Source organism: Euleptes europaea, chromosome 12 (genome assembly GCF_029931775.1).
Source record: "Euleptes europaea isolate rEulEur1 chromosome 12, rEulEur1.hap1, whole genome shotgun sequence".
In the NCBI taxonomy this organism is placed as follows: domain Eukaryota; kingdom Metazoa; phylum Chordata; class Lepidosauria; order Squamata; family Sphaerodactylidae; genus Euleptes; species Euleptes europaea.
Genome location: NC_079323.1, coordinates 13,113,372 through 13,136,971, shown reverse-complemented (window position 1 = coordinate 13,136,971; position 23,600 = coordinate 13,113,372). Strand labels below are relative to the sequence as shown.

The following is a 23,600-nucleotide window of genomic DNA, read 5'->3' as shown; positions in this document are numbered from 1 at the left end:
TCTAGCTGCTAGACAAATAATTTTTTTTGTGCGTGTGAAGAATGTGGCAATATAAACCAGTCGTTTCTAAACTTTTTTGGACAATTGCCTCTTGGTTCCATAAGCTTATCCCCAGTGCCCCCTACCTTATAAAAAGCATTGTTCAGAATAGTGGTTTACATAACCCACTAAGGAAGTAATAACAATAAAATTCAAAACAATAATAATTAATTGTACATTTATTCAAAATCCAATTAACACTTTTAAGATTAATAACAAAATCAATGAACTCGATCCAGTGAATAACCAGCTTTTCAAAGTCTTATAGTCATTTGGCAATACCACAGATTCTTAATGCTATGGATGGGCTTGATGAAGTGATGCCAGTTTCCCAATGTCTGCTTCAAAGTCACTCAGCAGGAGTCTTAATCACCTATTCAGTAATCTGGATTCAATTTCTTTGCTTGGAGAGAAGTTGGGTTTCCACACTAAACCACGTCCACCAAATATGGCATTGGAAATGCATCAAGGAGCTTCTTAACCGCTGTCCATAGTGCAGGGTAGCGATCAGAAATTTCCTTCTGTAACCAAAACTCTTGGTGTGATTTTTTAAACTTTGGCTTCAGCTCCATGTCATGTGTAGCTTAGTTCTTCTCCATTAAGACAAACTTCCTCCGTATCTGAATTTTTCATTGAAAGAAGATCCTCAAATCCCTCAGACATATCTTCATGCAGCGTATCCAAATGGTCACAAAAAACTTGCAGATCATCATTTTATATCCCACCTTTCTCTTCTAGCTCAGACAGGCTCGGAAATTGGTATAGCTCACGAAAGCCTATATTGAGCTTGAATAAAGTTAACTTTGAAATAAACACAGAGATGACAGATTTGGCCTTAATAAGACTGGCCTCATTTCCTTGCAACTGCAAAGTCATAGTTGAACTTTGCAAATAGTTCTGATATATAAGCACTGTCATGCCTCATCTCTTTGAGTTCATCACTGAGCAAAGCATTTGCGTCTTAAAAAAATTCCACAAGTGTTAAAAAGGTTGTAAAAGTGTCTCACACAGTTACCTTTTGATAGCCAACGAACTTCAGTATAAAGCAGCAAATGTTCAAAGTCTTCATTTTCAACCGAGAGCTCCCACAACAGCTGATTACTGGGAGCATGGGCTTTAATTTTATTCACTGAGGTAACGACAATGTGTAATGACTTGTGCAGGCGGATCACTGAGGCTTTCTGTAACCAGATGTTGGTAATGAATGACACAGTTAATGGTAAAGACATTTGACACTGGTTTTTTTTCAAGTAAGCAACACATCCATGGTGGTGACCAGTCATAGATGGTGCTCCCATCAGTTGCACAAGTGAGTACCACTAACGTAAGTGGAATTTCCTTGTCTTTGAAGAACTGCTCAACACATGAAATATTAACTCTCCTTTAGTATCTGTTCTTAGTTGCCTTGCAAATAACAACTCTTGAGCCAAACTTTCATCTTTTATAAAGTGTACCTAAGTGAGAAGCAAAGATTCATTGGCTAGCAAAGTTGACTCATCCAGCTGTGATGCAAATTCGGTTGTCCTTAGTATGCTGCACAATGTATCTTTCACATTTTCAGCCATTTCATGGTTCTCGTGGTGCTGCTTATCTTCAAGCTTTTTGTGCTGCTGCAGATCTCTGGAGGCTGCAGCTCTCCTGAGGCGCCTTCTCAGGTCTCCCTGTTTTCTGCCCTCAGACCCAGATGGCTTCTGTCTCCTTTTTTCCATCCTTAAAATCCTCTCTTTTGCCTCAGAACTCTCCTATGGCTCCCTCTCAGGGACAAAATACCTCCCCTCCCAAACTCCAGTAGAGGGCCAAACCCACAGGGTTACACTTATATAACCTAAAAATATTAATATTGGGCGGGCTGTGACAAAAATAACTCACAAAGCTGAACAGTGCTGTTCACAATCAACAGGTTCAGAACTGAGAACACATGAAAATACCACACCAAATACTATTATGTTAAGGACTTACCAGCAAATACTAGAAAAATGACAGACAAAAAGGTACACGGTGACAACAGCTTCTCAAAACGTAGTCCACTGGTCTGACTAGAGCTCTGATGTACTTACTAAACAATGCCAGTATTTTCCACCAGATTTTAGCACTATACAGAGGCAGAAACTTGGAGTGCCATTTGCCAGCTTCTAAGTTCTAGGCTGGTCCATTGTAAATAAGTGAACAACACGGTCAAAGGGGCCCACCACCAGCACTCCCTACCCCACCGCTTGCATCTTATCTCCCTCCCCCCAGGGTAATCCCACCACCCACTTTGGGAACCCCTGGTATAAATCATACGTAAATTGCAATACCATTTGCTTTTGTTCATGTGAACACAAGCATAGTATGAATGAAGATCTTGTTTTTGAATTGGAAAGCCAGTTCACTATTAAATTGCATTGTGATTGAAGTTGAAGGTCAGCAGTATTTGGGCTGCTAAGGCTGAATATTACAATTCAGAGTCAAAACAGAGTCAAAAACATATTATGGATTTTGACAGAATATCATTAGAACTGCCACCAATATTTTGCCTAAAGTGAAATTTGAAATGTACAAACAGTTCCTTGTATTAAACAGGGAATTTCAAGAGAAGCCAAGAGCTTTGTAAAAACAAACTAGCAGACTTTCTAAGGTACATGTGGGTAGGGGTACTAAATCAATGTTCTCTGCCGTCTTGTTAAATTTTTATTATTTACAGTAGACCTTCACCTTTTGCCAGTGTGCCATTCCTTAGATCACCACATAGTGAAATCTGCAAATACTCAGAGGTAAACTCTGCTGGTCCCAGGAGTGGACTAAGAGGCCAAAACAGCCCTGGAAAAGCCCTACACCCACTTCCCTCATGGGGGGGGATTGTCCTAAGTTAGCCGTCAGTTGTGCTTCGCTTCGGCATCACAAGCAGGTTATACAGCAGTGGTTGTTGTGCCTGCCTAGCCAAGTCACATGGCAGTGCTGCAGCTGGGCATGGCCAGTCCAGACATGTCCTCCACATGTAGGCGCAGGGCTGATGAGCTGGCGAGCATGCAGCAAGGGGGGCAGGCCAGCATGATCATACCCCTCTCCCGACATATGGCAGAGTTGTGTGGTCAGGACTAGGTGCATCATGTGGTTGAGATGCAGACCACAAATCACAAGTCTCAAATCTGCAGATGATCAGGGGTCTGCTGTAAACGTTTCTATGTTCCATGCTCTATTAAATGCCCAGCACATTTCAGGATAGGTTTTACTGCTCTGCACCATTCAGAATGCCTATTTATATCCCACTTTTCTTCCTGATCAGGGACCCAACGTGACTTTTCACATTGTTTCCCCCTTTTCCATTTAATCCTTGCATCAGCAACCTTGTGAAAATAGGTTAGGCTGAGAGACTATGATGGGCCCAAGGTTACCTGGTGGGATTCCATGGTCGAATGAGGGATTTGAACCCAGTCATCCTAGGTCCTACGTTCTAACCACGGCACCACACCAGCCTATAATGAGTGTGCGCAGCATGTGGGTGGTTAAAATGACACCGCTCAACTATGGCACTCCAGTCATCTATGATGAAGTGATTTTTGTGGAATGGAGGAGGTAGGGTGAAGGGCAAGGGTTCTTTCCTGCGCTCATGCACGGCATGCCTTACAGGGTCATTGTAAGAAATACAAAGCCCTATGAATATTCTGTATAAATGCTAATTATTATTGTCCACCACTGCCAGGGAGTCTTCTTGGGGGAGTTTTTCCATTGCTCATACCCATGGCATGTAAAACCTTTCCAGAGGATTAAAAATATGTGCAGTTACCAGTGAACTGTGCAGTGCTTTAGTCAGCTCTCCATCCACCAACAAAATAGTGCAGGGACCAGGGAAAGGTTAAAAAGCTAGTTCTAGAAATACAGCAGATAGACAAGAATTGCATCATAGGTGGTTGTAAAAATCTGTTGACTGTGAGCATTTTAACTACTCTAGAATATGCTGCCCTGATAGGCAGGCATAAAGGAACCAATCATAAAGCTTTTTTTAGAGTAGCTTCTGTTGGAAGCTGGAGTCACACACACACACACACACACACACACTCCATAAGATATGGGTATTGAGAGCAAATTTAAGTCATACATTTGAGTTTTTGTTCTAGTGAATGTATTGATTGTGGGTCAGTGGCAAAGAATCTGCTTTGGATGCAAAAGGTCCCAGGTCAGTCTTGGGCATCTTCAGTTAAAGGGGTACGATAGTAGTTTATGTGGAAGACCTCTGCCTGAGACCTCTAGAGTGATGCTGCCAATTCAAAGTAGACCAGGGCTGGAGTGGGAGAAGAGCATGGGGTGAGAAAAGCGCCTCGTCCTGCTCAAAGCCAGGGAGAAGGAGTTGGGCCAGATACCACCGCATGGGGTTCAGCCCACCAAGACTTAATGGCCGCTATGTCCCTGAAGTAGACAAGACTAACTTTGACAAAGCTGTGGTTTGCCGCAATATAAGGCATCTTCATCTGTGTTTATGAGCTTTAAAATATGATCCATTTTCCACATGGAGAATGACGTTCAGAGTTCTACCACCTGTCGGTGGCCCCTTCATGTTCTCTTTGCAGCACTTCAGTGTGGTGTCTTCCCATGCCATTTGGAGAAAGTGAGACTCCCTGAGGCGCTGAGGAGGATGAAGAGTTGGTTTTTATACCCTGCTTTTCTCTACCTTAAGGAGTCTCAAAGCGACTTACAATCACCTTCCCTTCCTCTCCCCACAACAGACACCCTGTGAGCCAGGTGAGGCTGAGAGAGCTCGAAGAGAACTGTGACTGGCCCAAGGTCACCAAGCAGGGTTCATGTGGAGGAGTGGGGAATCGAACGCGGTTCTCCAGTATAGAGTCTACCACACTTAACCGCTACGCCACGCTGGAGCCAACATTGTGGGTCCTCCCCTCATCAATTTCCATCTGAGACACTTGGGCAGTGCTGCATGGGGAGCTGCCGTGTCCTCTTAGGCTTCTTATGGAGCCTAAACTGCTTTGAGGAGTGGCTGCTTTGTAGCAGCTCCCTTGCTACAAAAGTAATGTGAGAAGGGGAGAGACATAAAAGCATCTCAGATCTGTGTCTCTCACAGGACATTTTAGGGGAGACTCCACTGAACCCAGATTAAATATTGGATCATGGCTAGAGTATGTCCCTTATACCTTCAAGCAAAAAAAATGTTGTATTGAATTCTTAGAAAGGTGAACGCCGCAAAGCAAAAGTCTGCGTGTTAACAGGAACTAAGCTGGGAATAATTTGTAATGCATATGAATTTATTCATTGTCATATCAATTTGGAGTAATTGGCTAGCGCTTGAAAGTTTATGGTACCAAATACCCCTGGGACAAAATGCTCCTGCCTGATGACGTTGTACAGAGCTTATGACACACCGTTCTTTTTGGCAAACAGTGCAGTCACGTTTCAGAGTTTCTTCTCTCAAGGGTTATGGTATAAAATTAATGCTGAAGTGTCTCACAGTTCCAGTGAACATTTATCCTGACAGGAAAGCTTCCCTTTTTCTATTGTGACCAACATCCCTCGTTCCAAAGAAAATCAGAATGCACTAAACTCTGCTTCAGCGTAGATGTTTCAGGCTGCTGAAAGGAAATGATTCAAGTAGCAAAGATCAGCAGAATTAAAGGTTCTTCAGGCCAGTTCTCCTCTAGAAACTTAGGTTTCTAACATAGCTCCTAATGTATTCTATAGTCTGGCTTGGTGACTCTTCTGAGCAATGTGGCTCATGCCCCCTGTTTCAGGAGAGAAGGCAGGGCTCTTGTCCAGTTGTGCTTTTGTGTTTGAAAGGTGGTTTCCACCTTGAAACAGCTACCATGGGAGGATGGGTAAGCTTCAAGACTCCTCAGTGTGTGCAGGACTGTTGCTAGAGATTGAAGTAAATGTGGCTCTTTTGGCTGATTGTGAATGCAGCTCTCTGCGAGCCACTACCAAGTACCACTGCTTTAACCGTTTATTTGATGCCTGTTGACCAAGTCTTTTTTGACTGATGAAATGCCCAGTGGGGCAGGCTGAATGGAGACAAGGAATAGGGAAATGAGAAGAAAAAAACCCCAAGTTTTCATTGGATCTCTTCGCTTGTACTTTAATATTACTTGCTCTTATAAAGATCTCCTTTAGAAAACACAGCAAGATCCCCCCCCCCCCCGGCTCAAGTAAATCATCTTTAATGGATTCCATTCTGTATTATTCCATTGTATTTACATTAACTCCTGGCACACTTTTGAAAGTGCTATTTATTTTGTCCTGTTCCTGGGAAATATCAGGAGACAACAAAGAAGCAAACCTGGCGTTCTGTTTGGTTGTGATGGGCCTTTGTTCCCACTTCACACATGCATTCTGGTGACAATACTCTGAGCGCTTATTAAAGGCCTACTCCTTGTACCATTCTGTCAGCTATCAGGAAGCACTGAGCTCAGTGGCCATAACTTGGCCTGTGCTGAGCGGCCCTCAATAAATGGGAGTCAAGATGGCAGCTTCCTGTGCTCTCACTTCCTCAGTGCTGAAAAACCAGAAGCAAAAAAAGAAAATGCAAATTTTCTCCAGCTATACAAATAGCCATCCTACACTGGTTGGGCAGTCTGTGGAAGAGATTGGCCAAGAGCAGACAAGGTTGCATGCACATTACAGATATGTGCTGGATCAGAGCGATAGCCTTCCTTCTCTGCTGCTGCTGTGTGGTTATGACCTGTTAGGAACTCCTGTCATTAAAACAATGCTGTGAATGTAACACAAGAGCCCATATCTTGTACAAGAATATGGGTATTTGCAGTATATTTCAAGTACTTGCCAAGTCAAGTTTATACACTGCTGAAAAAAACTTACTGTAGCTATAACTTGTTCAGTGCTGCCATCTAATGTGTCCTCTTCTGCTGTGTTGCTCATAGCTGATCTCTGTGCCTGGAAATGTTGTTTCTTACCTAAAGATGCCTGGAGGCAATGGTGAAATAATTCCTGAAATTAGGGTTATTAAGAGAAATTCTCTTAATTCCTCTTTACTCAGTTTCTTCCTGAAATCCAGCAATCGGTTTCTTTTTCTTTTAGGAATTTGGAGTCTGTTTCTAATCAATTCTGTTTTGATCAATGAGACGTTTAAAGAGAGGAAGGGCAGGAAAGGAGGTTCTGCAGAATTTCAGGATTTCACTCTGTAGATGCTCAGAGGCTGGCAGTGTCTTCCCAAACTGTCCTTTCCTCCTGCTGGAGCACCAGCCTGTGATGTTTAACATAAAACAATTGCAAGGGTTGAAGGTATAAAAGGGTGCATTGGTTTCTGTTCAAAGAAAACTGAAAAATGTGGAGGGACAGGTGTCTGTAGCAACTAGGACTTGCTGGCAGTCCACTTTGTGGAAAGGATAGATGAGAAAAGCAATTAAACCAAGCCATCCACAAATGAAGTAGGGGTCTCTACCTACTCAAGAGATTCTCTAGCTATGCAGGAAAATATGACTTAATTAATCCCCCTCCCCCAAGAAAAAAAATAGGCTGGTAGGCTGAAAATGTTTCAGAATGTCAGTTAAAGGGGAAGGGAGAAAGACTATTCAAGCCTCTGAGTACAGAATTTTGGAGGAGAAGATTTTGAGGGCTGGGATTTTGTAATAGTCCCTCCCCAGTTATTCCTTGAAAACTGCCACCTTATACTCTCGAATATTGACCTCATGAACAGTGTGGTTGGCTACAAGGAACAGAAAAGTTTCTGTACACAAGAGAAATGCCCAGGCTTGCAGGAAAAAAAGCTTCCCGTGACAGCCGAGGGGGAAAATAACCCCCAAAAGGAGAGAAAGGTGACTGCATATGTATGCCAACCCCTGTATACAAGCAGCCTTATGGATATTAAAGTCCCTAACGATCTTCAGCCTAGAATGATGTGATCCTGGTAGCTGTAGAGTCAAAAAGCTCTGAAAAGCAGCAAGTAGTTCTCTGCTTTCTAAACCTTTCTGAGACTCAGAGAGAAAACAATTTCTTCTCGCTCAGAGGGAGAAGGGCATCTTCATTATGGGTGTTTCCTTTTCCTCTTATCTCGGGAGGCAGGAACCAAATATTTAAATTTTTCTGACCTCTGAGGGTAAACGCCCCCTTGTGATCAGTTCTATTTCCTGCCTTGAACGGGAGAGCAGCCTTCTAGCAGCTCTCTGCTACAGAAATAATAGAGAAACCTTAACCTTACTTATTAGACCTAAAAATATTCTTATTTTAACAAACCTAAACTTAACCTAACTAATCTACTACTCAATTCTATTTACTGTTTTAATTTTCTGCCTATTCTCCTCAGAAGGGTCTTTTCCCGCCAAAAAATAAAAATAAAAATGGCGGATCGGCATCAGGACAGCTATATAGCGCCTGCCAATTTAGACCCTAGCCTGCTAGTGGCCTTACCACTACAATTAGATGAACCCTTGGACAGTCACTCTGGTGACCTGAGGACCAAAACTCAAAAGGGAAAGGCAAAAGCGGCAAGAACGGCGCAGGCAAGTACAAACGGCTTGGCTCGACCGCTAACAAGCGCGCCAAATGCCTGCTGCAAAACACACGCTGCTCTGCCGCGCCTGAAAGACGCGACTGCCAGATCGCAACAGAAAGCGGCCGGGAGAAAACAGCGGCGGTAGCCGCTCCTCCCACACAGCATGAACGGGGGAAATGAAGGAGGCTGGCGGCTCGCCTTTTTGCCTCGCCCGCCGTGCTCCGTCCTTAGGCGGCTCGCCTATTGTTATTCAAGGACGGGAAGCAGCGGGAAGCAGCCAGGAGAACACAGCGGCTATAGCCACTTCTCCCACACTGCACAAACGGGGAAAATGAAGGAGGCTGGCGGCTCGCCTTTTTGCCTCGCAATGCTCCGTCCTCAGGCGGCTCGCCTATTATTATTCAAGGACGGGAAGCATCAACGGAGACATCGACTGCCGGTAAGGTGACTTCGCCCCCCCCCCTCATAGATGCAGCCTGTTTTACTCCTGTAAGAGCAGAGCTCTCCGCCCTGATTAAAAACGCCTTCTCAGATGGCTTAAGGGCAGTACAACCTCCTTATCCTGCCCCATCCATACAGGGATCGTAGGGATCACACCCTCCAGCACCACAAACAGTAATCTGATTGCTAAAAGGGCAGAATATCAGCCAAAGCAGGGGAACGACTGTGGCTCAGTGGCAGAGCGTCGGATTGGCATGCAGAGGGCCAATTCTGGTAGTAGGTGATGTGGAAGACCTCTGCCTGAGATCCTGGTGAGCCAATCACCAGTCCAAGTAGTACCAAGAGAGTACGTGCTGGCCAGCCTAAGCAGCGCTGAAAGCTAATTCACGGTTACAAAATTGCCAATTGGTACCCAGACTGTCTATAGTATTTAACGCAGAAGATTTCCTTCTGCATTGGCATAAAAACCTAGCTACTCTTGATCTCTCAGAGGACTCAGAGTGGGAGAAAAGACTCCAGATAGGTTTGTGCCAGCGCTTGATTATTTCTAACTCTGTTGAAAGCAGAGCGGGAGAAACAATGCTCCACAGCCTCTAGGAAGCCTTTATATTTGGTTTATCGGTGCTTCTAAAATTCTAAAAGTGCCTTCAGTAGAATCACCTGTCACTGCCTTCACTCCTTCAACCTTGTTACATGGCCTTGCCATGATTAGGGACCCTACAGATAGGAAGGCAGAGTTAGCAGGCATAAATGCTCAGAGGCCTTGGCACTCACTATCAAGCGCTTCTATCACATCTGCCCTAGTATACAGAGCGGCAATAATTTGGACTAGGAAGTTATATCAACTTTTTCCACAGGAAGAAAGAAACGCCTTTACAGGAGTACCCATGTTTTTTGAGAGTGGTATTCTTTCTAACTGATTCGAACTTCGATACCATGCCATATGCAGCTAGGACACTAGCCGCAGCATCAGATGCCAGAAGGGCATCCATGTTTTTTTGAGAGTGGTATCCTTCCAGCTGATTCTACCTTAGATACCATGTCATCCATGTTTTCGAGAGTGGTATTCTTTCTAGCTGATTCCTCCTTAGATAACATGTCATATGCAGCTAGAACACTAGCCACAGCCTCAGCTGCCAGAAAGGCTCTCTGGGTACGCCCCTGGCAAGCGGAGTATATAGATCAAAATTGGTTATTATGGGCTTCCTGTATCAGGGAAAGACCTTGCTTGGAGACAATTTGGTCCCCATATCAGTGGAGACCAAAGACAAGTTTCTACGCAAGGAATCCAAGGGATCACTCCCTCTATGTCCTTTCGTGCATACCACATATTTCAAAGATACAGACCTGATCAACCTAGAAACCACCGGAACCAGAATCGCAGCTCCTTTAGTAAAGGAGGACGATTCAATAAATCTCCAAAATCCTCCACCTTCCAGGGCAATAAAGGGGATAAACCCGACCGCCCAACCAAACAGTGACGCCAGCCACCAGTCAGTGGAAGGCAGGCTCAGCCTATTACACCGTCAGTGGTCACCTCCCAACCAGGCCTCTGGGTCACAAACATTATCTCACAAGGCTATCAGATAGAGTTTTTCTTACACTCCTTCACATCGACTAGTAATATCTCCAACATTCCCCCCCCCCAAAAAAAAAAAAAATCCATAGAACTTCAGAGGCCTCTTGGACATCAAGGCGATGGAGCCAGTCTCACCATTAGAGCATACATTGGGAGTCTATTCAGTATTCTTTACTGTTCCCAACAAAGGCGGCGGATGGAAAGCCATCCTAGACCTCAAGTTTCTGAACAGATTATCCCATTAAAGCGCTTCAGGATGGAGACACTAAAGTCAGTCACACAGGTCCTCAGGGAAAAGCATTTTCTTACATTCTAATACACCCGGCACATTGTTGTTTCCTTCGGTTCCCGTACAAGGGACACCTCTTCCAATTCAGGGCCTTACGATTCGGGTTATCATCGCCCCTCCTCGAGTATTCACCAAAGTTCTGGACACACCAGTCACATCTCTGCGCGAGGAGGGCGTGAGAATGCACCCTTCTCAGACGACATTCTGATTTGCGCAAGCTCAAACTAGCAGAGCATAGATCATTCAGAGAGAGTTCTAAAGAGGTTAACAGAACACTGGTCATAATCAACTTCAGAAAGACCCACTTAGTTCCATCCCAACGATTGAGAGAGATGGGGGATGGACATAGACACACTGACAAACTCCTTATACCTTCCAGTGGACAAAAATCCACAACATTTCATCTCTAGCAAAGAAAGCGATTAATTCCCGGTCGCCTTCTCTAATGTCCCTGACCAAACTGAAGGGTCACATGTCTGCATGCATTCCCGCAGTTCAAGGGGCACGCTTACGAGCAAGACCTCTTCAATGGTTCTTAAGGCCGTACCAAAGAGACATACCAAGGAAGAAGTGACAGAAATCTCATCCTGACCGATGAAGTCAGATCAAGACTAGTATGATGGTTTCAGTCTCAGAATTTGACGAAAGGAAGTTGGTATCTCCGTCCAACACCAATTCAAATCTTCACGGACGCGTGTCTATCAGGTTGGGAAGCCACACTCAAGGGACAATGGCTCAAGCAACATGGACTATCAAGAACAGAATCTTCACATCAGTGCCCTAGAAATCAGGACGATCCTCAGAAGCGACTACATTTTTCCTTGGGCCGAGTCCAACCTCTCATCAAAATCAGCAGAACATATTCAGGGCACAGTCAACATACAAGCAGACTGGCTCAGCAGACAGGACATCAGCGAGGCAGAATGGTCTCTACATCCAGAGGTCTTTCAACTTATTACTCAGAGATTCGGCACGCCACAGATTCATCTGTTTGCATCCAGCATCATCCACCAGCTGCCAAGGTACTATTCCATGTACCGTCAACAGGGGGCGGAACAAATGGACCTCTTAATGTCACCAGGGCCACACGACCTACTGTACGGGTCCCCCCCTCCCTCCAAGGGTATTGAGAAAGGTACGACTTCAAAAAGCATCAGTCAGATTCATAGCTCCATATTGGCTGCGATGACCGTGGTTCCCATCTATAATTCAGATGTCCATACAGAACCATTGGAGACTTCCAGACAGACAAGATCTCCCTCTACAAGACCCAATATGCCATCCCAATCCAGGGTGGTACAAACTGACCGCACGGGCACTGAAAGGAGATGACTTATAGCCCTAGGTTATAGCCCGGTGGCCGTCACTACCATATTGACAACAAGGAAGCCATCAGGAGGGACAGAGCTTAGGGCTAGCTACCTGCACTCTACAAAGGCAACTGGCATCTATAGCTACCATAGTACCCAAGGTATCTGGATACCGCTTAACCAAACACCATCACATAAAAGCCTTTTTAAGGGGCGTCAGTTATTTAGCTCCTCCTGTTAGACACAGGTTCACAACTAGAGCCTGCACACAGCTTTGACAGCACTCACACAACTACCATTCGAACCAATCACTGAGATAGGACAAAATGTAGCTGCAAGTTTCACAGGGAGCAGGACATAGTGCTTACATCTTCTGCACTAACCCCAAGAATCCTAAGGAGAAGGCCTGGCACTAGCTAGACCTAAGAAGGGCACTACCTGTTTACATTTATCTTACTAAAATTATTAGGAACTCTGACTCCTTATTCGTTCATATCTCACCACCTGACAAGGGCAAGCATATGTCCAAGGCATCCATTAGTAGGACCATCACCTTATACATAACACAGGCTTATAGAATAAGTAACCTACCTGCTCCTGCGGGCGTTACTGCCCACTTGGGAAGAAGTGCGGCTACTTCAGCAGCCTTCGACTGCCGTGCTTTATGGAAGAGATATGTAAGGCTGCAACTTGGTCCTCGGTGTCCACATTTGTGAGACACTACAAATTAGATCTATACTTGTCAGCAGATGCCGCCTTAGGCAGACGAGTACTGCAAAGTATACTTCAGGACGTCTAATCCTCCCAAGGGCGGGGGACAGCTCTTGTATGTCCCATAATGAAGATGCCCTTCTCCCTCTGAGCGAGAAAGAGCCTTGGCTACTTACCGTGAAGGCTTCTTCTGCTCAGAGGGACGAAGGGCATCTTGCCCGCCCAGACGTCAGTAAAATATAAATAAAACAAATAAAATAAAATTACAGGTAATCATGGTTACATCTAACTTCCAGTTGACATTCAATTCAAGTTAAACGCTGTTTGTTGGTTCATGACTTATAGTTATCCTAAAGGTTCATCGTTAATGTTTATTAGGAACTTATTTCTTGTATAGAATTATAACTAACATGTTTCTTCAGTCTATCTTAAATATATAAGGCTCGGAAAGTCTTTAACTGATCACAAGGGGGCGTTTACCCTCAGAGGTCAGAAAAATTTAAATATTTGGTTCCTGCCTCCCGAGATAAGAGGAAAAGGAAACACCCATAATGAAGATGCCCTTCGTCCCTCTGAGCAGAAGAAGCCTTCACGGTAAGTAGCCAAGGCTCTTTCCACTTTTCTCCATCAGCTCTCTGCAGTGGTTTTCGACTCAAAGAGCATCTGAAAGCAGCTAAATATATCTCAAAACTTCAGTGGTTCAGCAGGAGGCAGAGAGATTGACCCTCCCTTCTCCTTGCAATGGTGAAGTCTTTTGACTTGAAGGGGGGCGGGGTCTGTTTTCTTTCCTCTCATAACAGTTCTTTCTTGCCACCTTTAAGAAACCTCCTTCAGCCTCCACTAGGTAGTGATAAAGCATTCACATTCAAGCCCATTAGCCAGTCTAAAACTTTTCCAAATATGAGTCAGGGTGAGTTAAAGCCCCCAATCCCACATAATTTGGGAGCAGACAGCCTCCAATCTGGATGCTTTTAATCACTATACAGTAGAGGGTGGGGAAGAAAACAAGTATCTGTTCTTGTCTGGCTATAGCCCTCAATGCTACAGGGCCTATCGGGCTTGGCAAATACACCACAGCATTTTGATGCCAGTCCCTAATGGATTAATTTACATCTGACCCTTCAACAGCAAGTCTCCCACCCAGCCACTGGCTAGGCCCACAGCTGCGTAGTTTCAGAGATGGAACTACATCAGACACCTCTGGACCATTCTCTGGGCCATTCTCCAGTTGTTATAGTTCCAGGAAAACCTGAACTGGTGGGCTTCACATGAATAGCATTTTTGTCAGAGGGGAGAATAGCTTTCCTAATGAAATGCAGCCTTTGGAGAGTGGTTTTCACTTAATTATTGAGTTGAATGAAATTCTGGACGAGCAACGCATAACTCTAAGCGCTGCAAAGTCCTCTGCTATGGGAAACACAGCTCTCCAAATGGTATGGAAATTGGACAGTAAGTTATTGAAGAAAGGGAAGTGTACACCCCTTGGCTTTACCATGGCACCCAAAGATGACCAGAGTATGAGGGTAGGTTTGTATGGGACAAGGTGGTCCTTCAGGTATGCTTTTCTCATCTATAAAAGCACAGGTTATGAGAGTATGATTTAAAAAATCCTCCTTCCTTTGAAAGTCAGTTACAAAGCAGTTATTGTCCTAGTCAAGAGTAGTCTTACTGCAAAGCGTCTTTCAGGGTAGGGCTTTAAGGGGGCAATGCCCGCCTCTAAAGTAACCTGCTGGCATGTTCCTTTATCATTGTTGCTGCTCCATTTATGTTTACATGCAATGAAAAACTGGTGTTAGTGATAGTGAAGGAGTCAGTATTTGAGATATGATTATTTGAGATGTGAACTCAAATGAAGGATGCACAGCTTTTGTGTGTGAGCACCACTATTCTGAAAGTAGTACCTCTTCAGCTTGCATTTAAGGCAATGGTATTATTGAAATCTTCTCCTTTTATTTCTTGCTTGCAAAGTAGGGGCATTTTTGACTGGTGGAGGGGACCCTCTGGTTACCTCTCTTTTTTCATTAACTTATGCACATTGGTGGGAAGGCCCATATGAGCTTTTATTTTCTTTCTTTTCTTTTTCTTTTCTTTCTTTTTTTTGTTTTTTTGCAAATCCCAGTTGACACTCTTCATGAGTTGGTGATACAGCTGGGGAGAAGTCGAGCCATTCAAACCCAGCTTTCCAATGTTCTCTTTCTAATTGTAGGGCCAGTAATGGTCTTGTCCACATCTACAATTGGTTTACTTGAGGGGAGGTGGGACTCTTGCAGACATTAGGTTCATTTTCAGTCTTCAGTGCAGCCCCACATGTGGGACTGCGCCTGCGCACAGGCCTGCCGCCGGAAACTTTTATTAGCCTCAGACCTCTAATTGGGGATGCCCCTCCCCTCGGCCGCGGACGGCTTCCCGCTGGATCCACCACGTGCTCCTGGGTGGGGCATTTCCTCCCTCCTCAGTTCCTTCTTTGCCACCGGCGAGTACGGAGCTTTTTCTAGACCTCAGCGTTATTTACTCTTCGGAGATACTTTCGATTTCGTGAGCGCGCTTTGTGTGAGATATCGCTTGGATTTTCCGCTCAAACTCTTTAGCGACCCTGCAAATTGTTGGAGACCGGCCTTCGCCTTGATCCCTCCAGCCGTGTGCCGAGGGCTGGCATGGCCCCCAAGATGCCTTTTAAGCTGTGTCCTAGGTGCGCAACTAAAATACCGCACATGGACCAACATGACTTATGTTTACTCTGCCTGGGTGAGGGACATAATGTCTCTACGTGCAAAATCTGCCAAAAATTCTCCACCTGTGCCTGCAATGCCCGCGCCAATCGCCTCAACGCGGAGTTATGGAAGAAAAGCCCTGATGGCTCCCTCTCCCTCTGCTGATCCCGGCACACCGCGAGACAAACGTTCTGCGCACTCGGCTCTGACCTCCCAGAGCCCCGGATCCGTCTCGGATCAGTCACCCTCCTCGGATCCGACGCACAAGGTGAAGAAACGTAAACATAAGTCTAAGCATAGAGAGAAGACCGGCAGTTCTAGCCGCACACCCTCTCCGACCGTCTACGCCTGCACCGACAGCCTCCGATCCGATGACCCTGCAGCCAGATCCGACCCCTGTACCGAGGACCCCGTCCTTCCATTCGGGATCGCCACTCCATTGCTTCTCTGATGTAGAGCTGGATCTGTTGGAAGAACCACCATTACCCCCGGATCTGAACCATTCGGATCCGAAGAGGACCGTTCAGCCTTATTTGACACCTACTGCTCAACCATCCATCTCCCCAGCACTACTGCAAGAGTGGATCGAATTCTGCAGATTCAGACAGATTAATCTGCAGGGCAAACCTTTGGCCCCCAATGTTCCTCAACAGCCTTCAACCTTTTATCCTCTCACACAGAGGAGCCCAAGGACTGAATCTGACCCCGAGGACCCTGAGACTAGAGCATCAGCTGACAGCTCAGAAGGGGTATCAGAGCCATCCCCTGATGAATTAGTCGGGGACACAGAATCCGTCTCTCCTTCTGAAGACCTGAGATTGAGGACGGAGCAGATGATCGGTATGGCCGAGGCCTTGGACATTAACATTACTACATCAGATAACAAACCTAAGGATAAAACATTGAGCCGTCTGTACCCAGACTCACCGGGCATTGCGGCTTTCCCCATCCTTGAGGGCCTCTCAGAGGTCACCAAGTCAGTGTGGAAGAAACCAGCTTCGGTCACCCCATCTACAAAAAAGATAGAGAACCTCTACAGGGTCAAACAGGACTCTGCGGAATTCCTAATGGTCCACCCACCCCTTTCCTCTATAGTCATGGGGGAGATGCAGACCAGACAAAGACAAGGGCAGCACTCCTCCCCCTCAGATAAGGAGAGCAGGAGGATGGATCACCTTGGCCGGAAGGCATACACCTCTGCCACCCTAAATTTCCGTATTGCAAACTACCAGACTATAATGGGTGGGTACCAACTCTTCCTATGGAAAAAGGCCACACCGCATTTGGAATTTTTACCCGAGGAATCTAAGTCAGCAATGAAGTTGATCCAAGCGGAGGCTACTCGCCTGTCAAAACAGGAGATTAATGCGGGTAAGCATGCAGCAGAGACAGCAACCAGGTCAGTGGCCACAGCGATCACCTTAAGGCGCCAGTCGTGGTTACGTACCACAGCTCTCCCTTTAGACACCAGAATACAGATTGAGGATTTACCCTTCGAGGGTGATACCCTCTTTGCTTCTGGCACAACGGAATTTCTAACAAACATTAAAAAGGACAGACAGACAGCGAGATCCCTCGGTGTCACTCCTACTTTCCAAACCCAAAGAGAGAGATTCCAACCACGACAGCAGAGCTTTGGGTCGTCTTCCTACAGAGGCCAGCGATACCAACGCTTTCAACTGTATCCTCCCCAAGGGAAGTTTCACCAGCAAATCAACCAGCCGGGGCAGCACAAGCAGGGCTTTAAGCAAAGGCCTACTACTACTAGCCCACATCAAAGGGATCAACATCAACAGGTACAGCGATTCTGACTATTGGGGCAAACCCCTCAAGGAGAGTTCCCATTCCTTGAGAGGCTGGCCCACTTTGCTGATGCTTGGTGTTCTATTTGTTCAGATGCCTGGGTCCTTAGAGTTGTTTTAGAGGGCTACCGCCTGAAGTTGAAGGTTCAGCCCTATTGTTTTTCGGCAAGTTTGGCCCGGGACAACCCCTTCCCTGATTTTGCCCCCCAGTTAGAGGAGCTCTTACAAAAGGGTGCTGTTCAAAAAGTTTCTTTACCTTGTTCTGGTTTTTCTCCTGCATTTTTATGGTAGAGAAGAAGGATGGGGGATCCAGACCCATTATTGATCTGAGACTCCTTAATAAATGTTTACGTATTTCAAAGTTCCGCATGGTCTCCTTGCCCTCTGTGATGGAACTAATTACCCCAGATACGTGGTTTGCTGTTTTGGACCTTAAAGACGCGTACTTTCACGTGTCTATACACCCTGACTACCGAAAATTCCTTATGTTTCGCTATGGGAAGGTCTTCCAGTACACTGTCCTCCCCTTTGGACTCGCCACGGCTCCACGAGTCATCACAAAATGCATGGCAGTGGTCATGTCTTTCCTTAGAAAACGGGGCTGCTGTATCTATCCGTACCTAGACGACTGGTTGGTTACAGCTGACAGTCCTGCTAGATTTTCCGCCCACTTAGACCTAGTTCTAACCACATGTAGCAAGCTTGGTCTCATGGTGAATTTTAAGAAGTCCAAGCTAGTCCCATCCCCTCAAGCTCAATTCATTGGAGCAGTGCTAGATTCCAATAGAGGCAGCAATCAAGCGCTTAGTACAATACTTCATGAGATGTAGACCACCAGTTCTCTCCATTCAGAGACTGCTAGGCCTTATGGCCTCCACCACAGCTGTCACCCGATTTGCTAAGGTTACAAATGAGGGAGCTCCAGAATTGGTTCCTGAGGAAGTTTGATCTGAACCGTCATTCTCGGTTCCATAACTATCCATTCCTAGGAGGGTACTGAGATCATTGCGTTGGTGGCTCTTGGAGTATCCCCTTCTTCTGAAGGGGATACCTTTCGGTTACTGGAGCCCTGAACTCACTCTTACCACGGATGAGTCCTTGGAGAGTTGGGGTGGCCATTGTAAGGGCATATCCATTCAGGGCCAATGGGAGGGCAAAGAAGCCTCCCTACTTATCAATACGCTGGAATTGAGGGCTGTACGTTATGCACTTACCTCATTTTCAGATATACTGCGAGGTTCCCAAACACTCCTCCAATCAGACAATACCACTATGGTGTATTATGTGAACAAACAGGGAGGCACCGGCTCCATTCCGTTATGTTGGGAAGCACAGAAGGTCTGGCAAGTGGCCTTAAAGAGCGATATTCATCTGAAGGCCATACACATAGCGGGAGTGCACAACACTTGGGCCGACTCCCTCAGCAGGCGGTTCTCTACGAACCACGAATGGGAACTTCCGGAGGTCTTCCTGCGCCCCATCTTTCAGGAGTGGGGGGTGCCACAGGTCGATCTATTTGCCACCAGGGAGACAGAAAAGCAGAACAGTTCTGCTCTCTAGCGGGGAGCGAACGCCTTTGGGGGACGCCTTTCAGCTAATTTGGTGGGGCACCCTGTTCTACGCATTCCCCCCCTTCCCCCTACTGCAGAGGGTCTTGGGAAAGATCAGAGCGGACAACACTGCATGTATTCTGGTGGCACCACAGTGGCCTCGCCAGATATGGTTCACAGAACTTATGACACTGGCGGGAGGATTGTGCAGACCATTCCCAGGGGACCCAAGACTGCTCAGGTGGGGCCACCTATATCACCACGATGTGGACAGGCTGCATCTGGCAGTGTGGAAGATAGATCCCTGGCAGAAGAGGGTCTCTCATCCCCAGTAAAAGAGGTTATCCTCCAAGCAAGGAAACCCTCTACACGCTACTCTTATGACAGAAAGTGGCAGAGATTTGACAGGTGGTCCGATTCTAAAGGGATCTCACTTTTCCTGTGCCGCCTTCCCCGGATACTTGATTATTTATTGGACGGGGATCTCGGTGGCCTCAGTGAGGGTACACCTAGCCCCAATCTCGGCTTTTCACGATAAAATAGAAGGGTTCACAGCCTTTTCACATCCCCTTTCCAAACGTTTCTTAAAGGGACATTAACCTATTTCCACCAACGCCCAGGTTGGTTCCTCAGTGGTCTTTATCACTGGTACTAGCTAAGCTCATGTTGCCCCCATTTGAACCTCTAGCCAGCATTCACCTGTCTCTACTGTCAGCCAAAGTAGCCTTCCTGGTAGCAGTCACCTCCACCAGGAGGGCTGGGGAATTGGCAGCATTGAGAGTTGATAATCCCTTTCTCAGAATTTTTAATGAGAGGGTGGTATTACACCCCAGCCTTAAGTTCAAACCTAAGGGGGTCTCCAGTTTTCATTTGAACCAGGACTTAGTACTGCCGGTTTTCTTCCCTAGACCAACTTCGTCGGCCGAGAAAACCCTTCACACCCTAGACGTCAAGAGAGCACTCCCGTATTATATTGACAGGACCAAGCATTTTAGGAGATCAAAAGCTCTCATTATTTGCTTCCAAGGTCACAAGAAGGGTCAGGCTGCTTCCCCCCAGTCCATAGCCAGATGGGTGGTTTCCGCAGTGAGATTGTCCTATAACGAGGCAAAAAAGACTTGTCCCCTGGGGGTCCGTGCTCATTCCACCAGGGCCCAGGGCTCGTCAGCTGCTCTCCACAGGCAAGTTCCCATCCAGGAGATCTGCAAAGTGGCGACATGGGCCAGTGAGGACACCTTCGTCAGGCACTACGTGCTGGATCTGCAGCCAAGACGTGACGCTGCAGTGGGACGAGCAGTCCTCCAGACATTGTTCTCCTAGATCGACACCCACCTCCTTCATGGTAAGCTTGCTATAATCCCACATGTGGGGCTGCACTGAAGACTGAAAATGAAAACAGAGTTGCACTTACCTGTAACTGCTGTTCATTGAAGTCTTCGGTGCAGACACACATCCCTCCCTCCAACCCCGCTGTCGACCTAAAAAAAAAAAGAGTGTTATAGAACGATAAGTAATTGTCTGAGATGTAACTCTTAGCGGCTGCTGCCAGGGCATGGCAAGGGCCAGAGTGCTTTGAGGGCTAAGGCCCCAGTCGTACAGGTCGGCGGTGGGCGAGGAACTGAGGAGGGAGGGGATGCCCCGCCCAGGAGCACGCGGTTGATCCTGCGGGAAGCCGGCCGCAGCCGAGGGGAGGGGCATCCCCAATTAGAGGTCTGAAACTAATAAAAGTTTCCGGCGGCAGGCCTGCGTGCAGGCGCAGTCCCACATGTGTGTCTGCACCGAAGACTTCAATGAACAGCAGTTACAGGTAAGTGCAACTCTGTTTTCCAGGCACTTCTAGACAATTGATGCCTGATACAATCACTATGTGGAGGCCAAGAAGAACCTGCCCATCTGATGTTGCATGTGACCAGCATGTCCTTGACGCTGGTCCCCTCTGTTGTTACATATGCTGTGTTAGCATGCCAGAGATAAGTAGCACAAGCAGGCTTTGAGCTGCGATGTGAAAGTTGTATGTTTAGTCACCCAGTTTAAATGAGCATGTGCAATCACATGTGGATTTCTCCCTGATCTTGGAAATCCCCAAAGATACTGCAAATGTGCAAGTGTCCCCAACTCAGCAACTTGGTACTGTACTTGAACAGCCACGGTGGCTTGTCATGCTGGTGATAGGAGAGGTTTCTTAGTACACAGGCAGATACAAGTTTTTCATAACTTTTAAAAACTTGCTTGAGATGTAGTGGGAGAGTGGCAGACAGGGAGAGCTGTTTTCCTAAGTAGCAAAAAAAAAAGCTAGAGAAATGGGCGGTCATATAACTTACAGATTTGCCAGGGAGCAAGCATTTGGTTGTACTTTTCTGTATTTTTCAAGTCTAGTCCAACATTTTCACCAGTTGGAAACAATTTGTGTGAGTTCTTTGTTTCTTGTTTTCCTGTCCTCCCAAGCTTGACATAATTTTTTTTTTTTACTTGGCAATGTTTTACCTCCTGGTGGGGTGGGGTGGGGAGGGATATAAGCTTGCTGCAACTTATTTTTCTGATAACCTTCCCAGAACTGTGGCATTGTTTGTGTTATAGCTCTTGCACAATTTGTTTTCGTGCACCCACATTTAACAGAGCACTGCAGTATCATTTTCTTTTACTCGCCTAACAGGCTTGCAAATAGCTTTCTTGTCTGATCGTCTCCAAGTAAGAATATGTATTTCTGGGTGATCAGACAGGGAAGCATGATGAACATTAGTTCTTTTCCTTTTTTTTTTTTTTTTTGGCCGTAAGTCGTTAACGTAACTGTGTGTGCCTAATGGGTGTAGTGTCATTTTTGTAGCATTGTTTGCCACTTAAAACATCCAGATTTTTAAGGCCGAATGTTTCTGCCTGTGCCAATCACACATTGGCACTAAAGGCCCACACAAATATGCAAGAAAAGCCTTGGAATTAGCTGCTTGTCCGGAGGGACGGAAGAAAGCAGAGAATAGAACCACAGAGATGTGGAGGGGGGCTGTGTTACTGGCTTAGGGCACTTTCTTCTAGTGGCTTGTCTTAGAATGACTGGGGGTGTGAAGCTGCCTTTCTTAATGTCAGACCATTGATCCCTCTGGGCCAGTACCGTGTATTGTAACTCAGGGTCTCTTTGGGGTCCCAAGACCAGGAGCTTTTTTCCTGAGTCCTGCTAGCCAAGAGCTTTTAACTGGAGATTGCAGGTACTGAACCCGAGACCTTCCACATGCATGTGATCTACCTTCATTATGGCCTTTGCCAAGTAAGCATGTGTTTGTGGGGTTTTTTTAAGCCTGCCTGCTCGGCCTATCCAAAACAGTTCTGGTGCCATTCCAGTACACATCATTTTATAGGGTGATGTTAAGCACCGCTTAGAGGTGCTTACAGTCAGGTCGGGGAGACAATAGAGGAGACTGCAGAATGCAGAATAATGGGATGAACAGAGACATGCAGCTACACATTCCTGGGTTTTTTTGCATTTGGGGTTGAGGATGTAGGGTTAAAACCAAAGGCTTTGTGGAAAAGGTGGGTTTTGAGGCAGGGTCTGGAGCAGGGTGGGTGTGCCGTCAGTGTTGTGGGTTGGGAGATCCAGGTATAGAGGGCAGGAAGGAAGAATCATTAAAGAAAGGAGGAGACTGGAATAGTTGAGCTAGAAAAGGAAAGGGGGAGGGCAGAAAAGGATGATAGGTTGGAAACTCACAGTGCAGAAAGCACTTTGAGGGAAGAGAGCTAGAGAGAAAGCAGCAGCAGCGGAAGAGTTAAGGCTCCCCAGTTATTTCCTCACAGCTAATGGCCTCCTCCCAAAGTTATCTTGTCCAGAAGGCCATTTGGATTTTCTTACACACATAGGTTGTTGTCCAATGTGTACTAACTGCCATTTCACTACTGAGCTGCCAGGGTCATCTCATCTCTTCTTTTTATAGTCTGCTGTTAATATTCTGTGGTTGTCTCACCTTTGTGTGAACTGCTTTTTGAGAAGGGCAGTACAGAAGCGTGGAATGGTAGATGTGGATTCTCGCTGCCTTGGGGAGCATGATTTTGGGGTGGGCTGATTGTTTGGAAGGCTGGGCTAATTTCCGTTACCTTAACAATAGCAGACCAGCTACTTCTTCCCTTTTGACGCCATGTGCTGTACCCAGTATGCTGTTCCTTGACTCTGGGGTTGGAACTATAGGAGCTGATGTGTGGTTGTCCTTTTTGCAGACTACAGCTCAGGCAATATTTCATATGATTTGTTTTAAGTCCAAGAAGACCACCAGTGGCCTTAAGTGGGCAGGCATGTAAATCTCCTAACCCCTGTCTTGTCAATTCAGATGACAAGTCATAAAAAATCACCTTGCTAGGATTGCAGAGAATGCTGACGTGTTTTGAAGGCACGGTTGTACCATCTCTCTGACATACACATATCCAAGATAGTAGTAAAGAATGGTAACTCTTGCTTCTGTAATCTTTCTATTTCAGGAAAAGAAAATCAGAGTCTCTCTGCCTTTAACAAGAGGACCAAGTGCCTTTATACCAGAGAAAGAAGTAAGTCTGTTGTTGTTTTTTAATCACATATCCCCAAGTAAGGCAACAGTGTAATGCAGGCGTGTGTGTGTGTTAAGTGCCATCAAGTCGCTTCCGACTCATGGTGACTGTATGAATCAATGTCCTCCAAAATGTCCTGTCTTTGCAAGCCTTGCTCAGATCTTGCAAACTGAGGGCTGTGGCTTCCTCAATGCAGATAGGGGCAGATAT

The 23,600-nt window shown here is 46.1% G+C and overlaps 2 protein-coding genes across 2 annotated transcripts in view; both read left to right on the top strand.

Moving 5' to 3' along the window:
• The window catches only part of SESN3 (sestrin 3), a 72,671-nt gene that overhangs the window by 31,621 nt on the left and 17,450 nt on the right, over positions 1–23,600 (top strand). The window contains exon 2 of the mRNA XM_056858321.1: positions 23,325–23,390. Coding sequence (XP_056714299.1) covers positions 23,325–23,390 — 66 coding nt within the window. The remainder of the gene's footprint in view (positions 1–23,324; positions 23,391–23,600) is intronic.
• CWC15 (CWC15 spliceosome associated protein homolog) overlaps positions 12,692–23,600 on the top strand; it is a 110,424-nt gene continuing 99,515 nt past the window's right edge. Inside the window, exon 1 of the mRNA XM_056858324.1 lies at positions 12,692–12,701. The gene's annotated coding sequence lies outside the window, so the exon portion shown is untranslated. The remainder of the gene's footprint in view (positions 12,702–23,600) is intronic.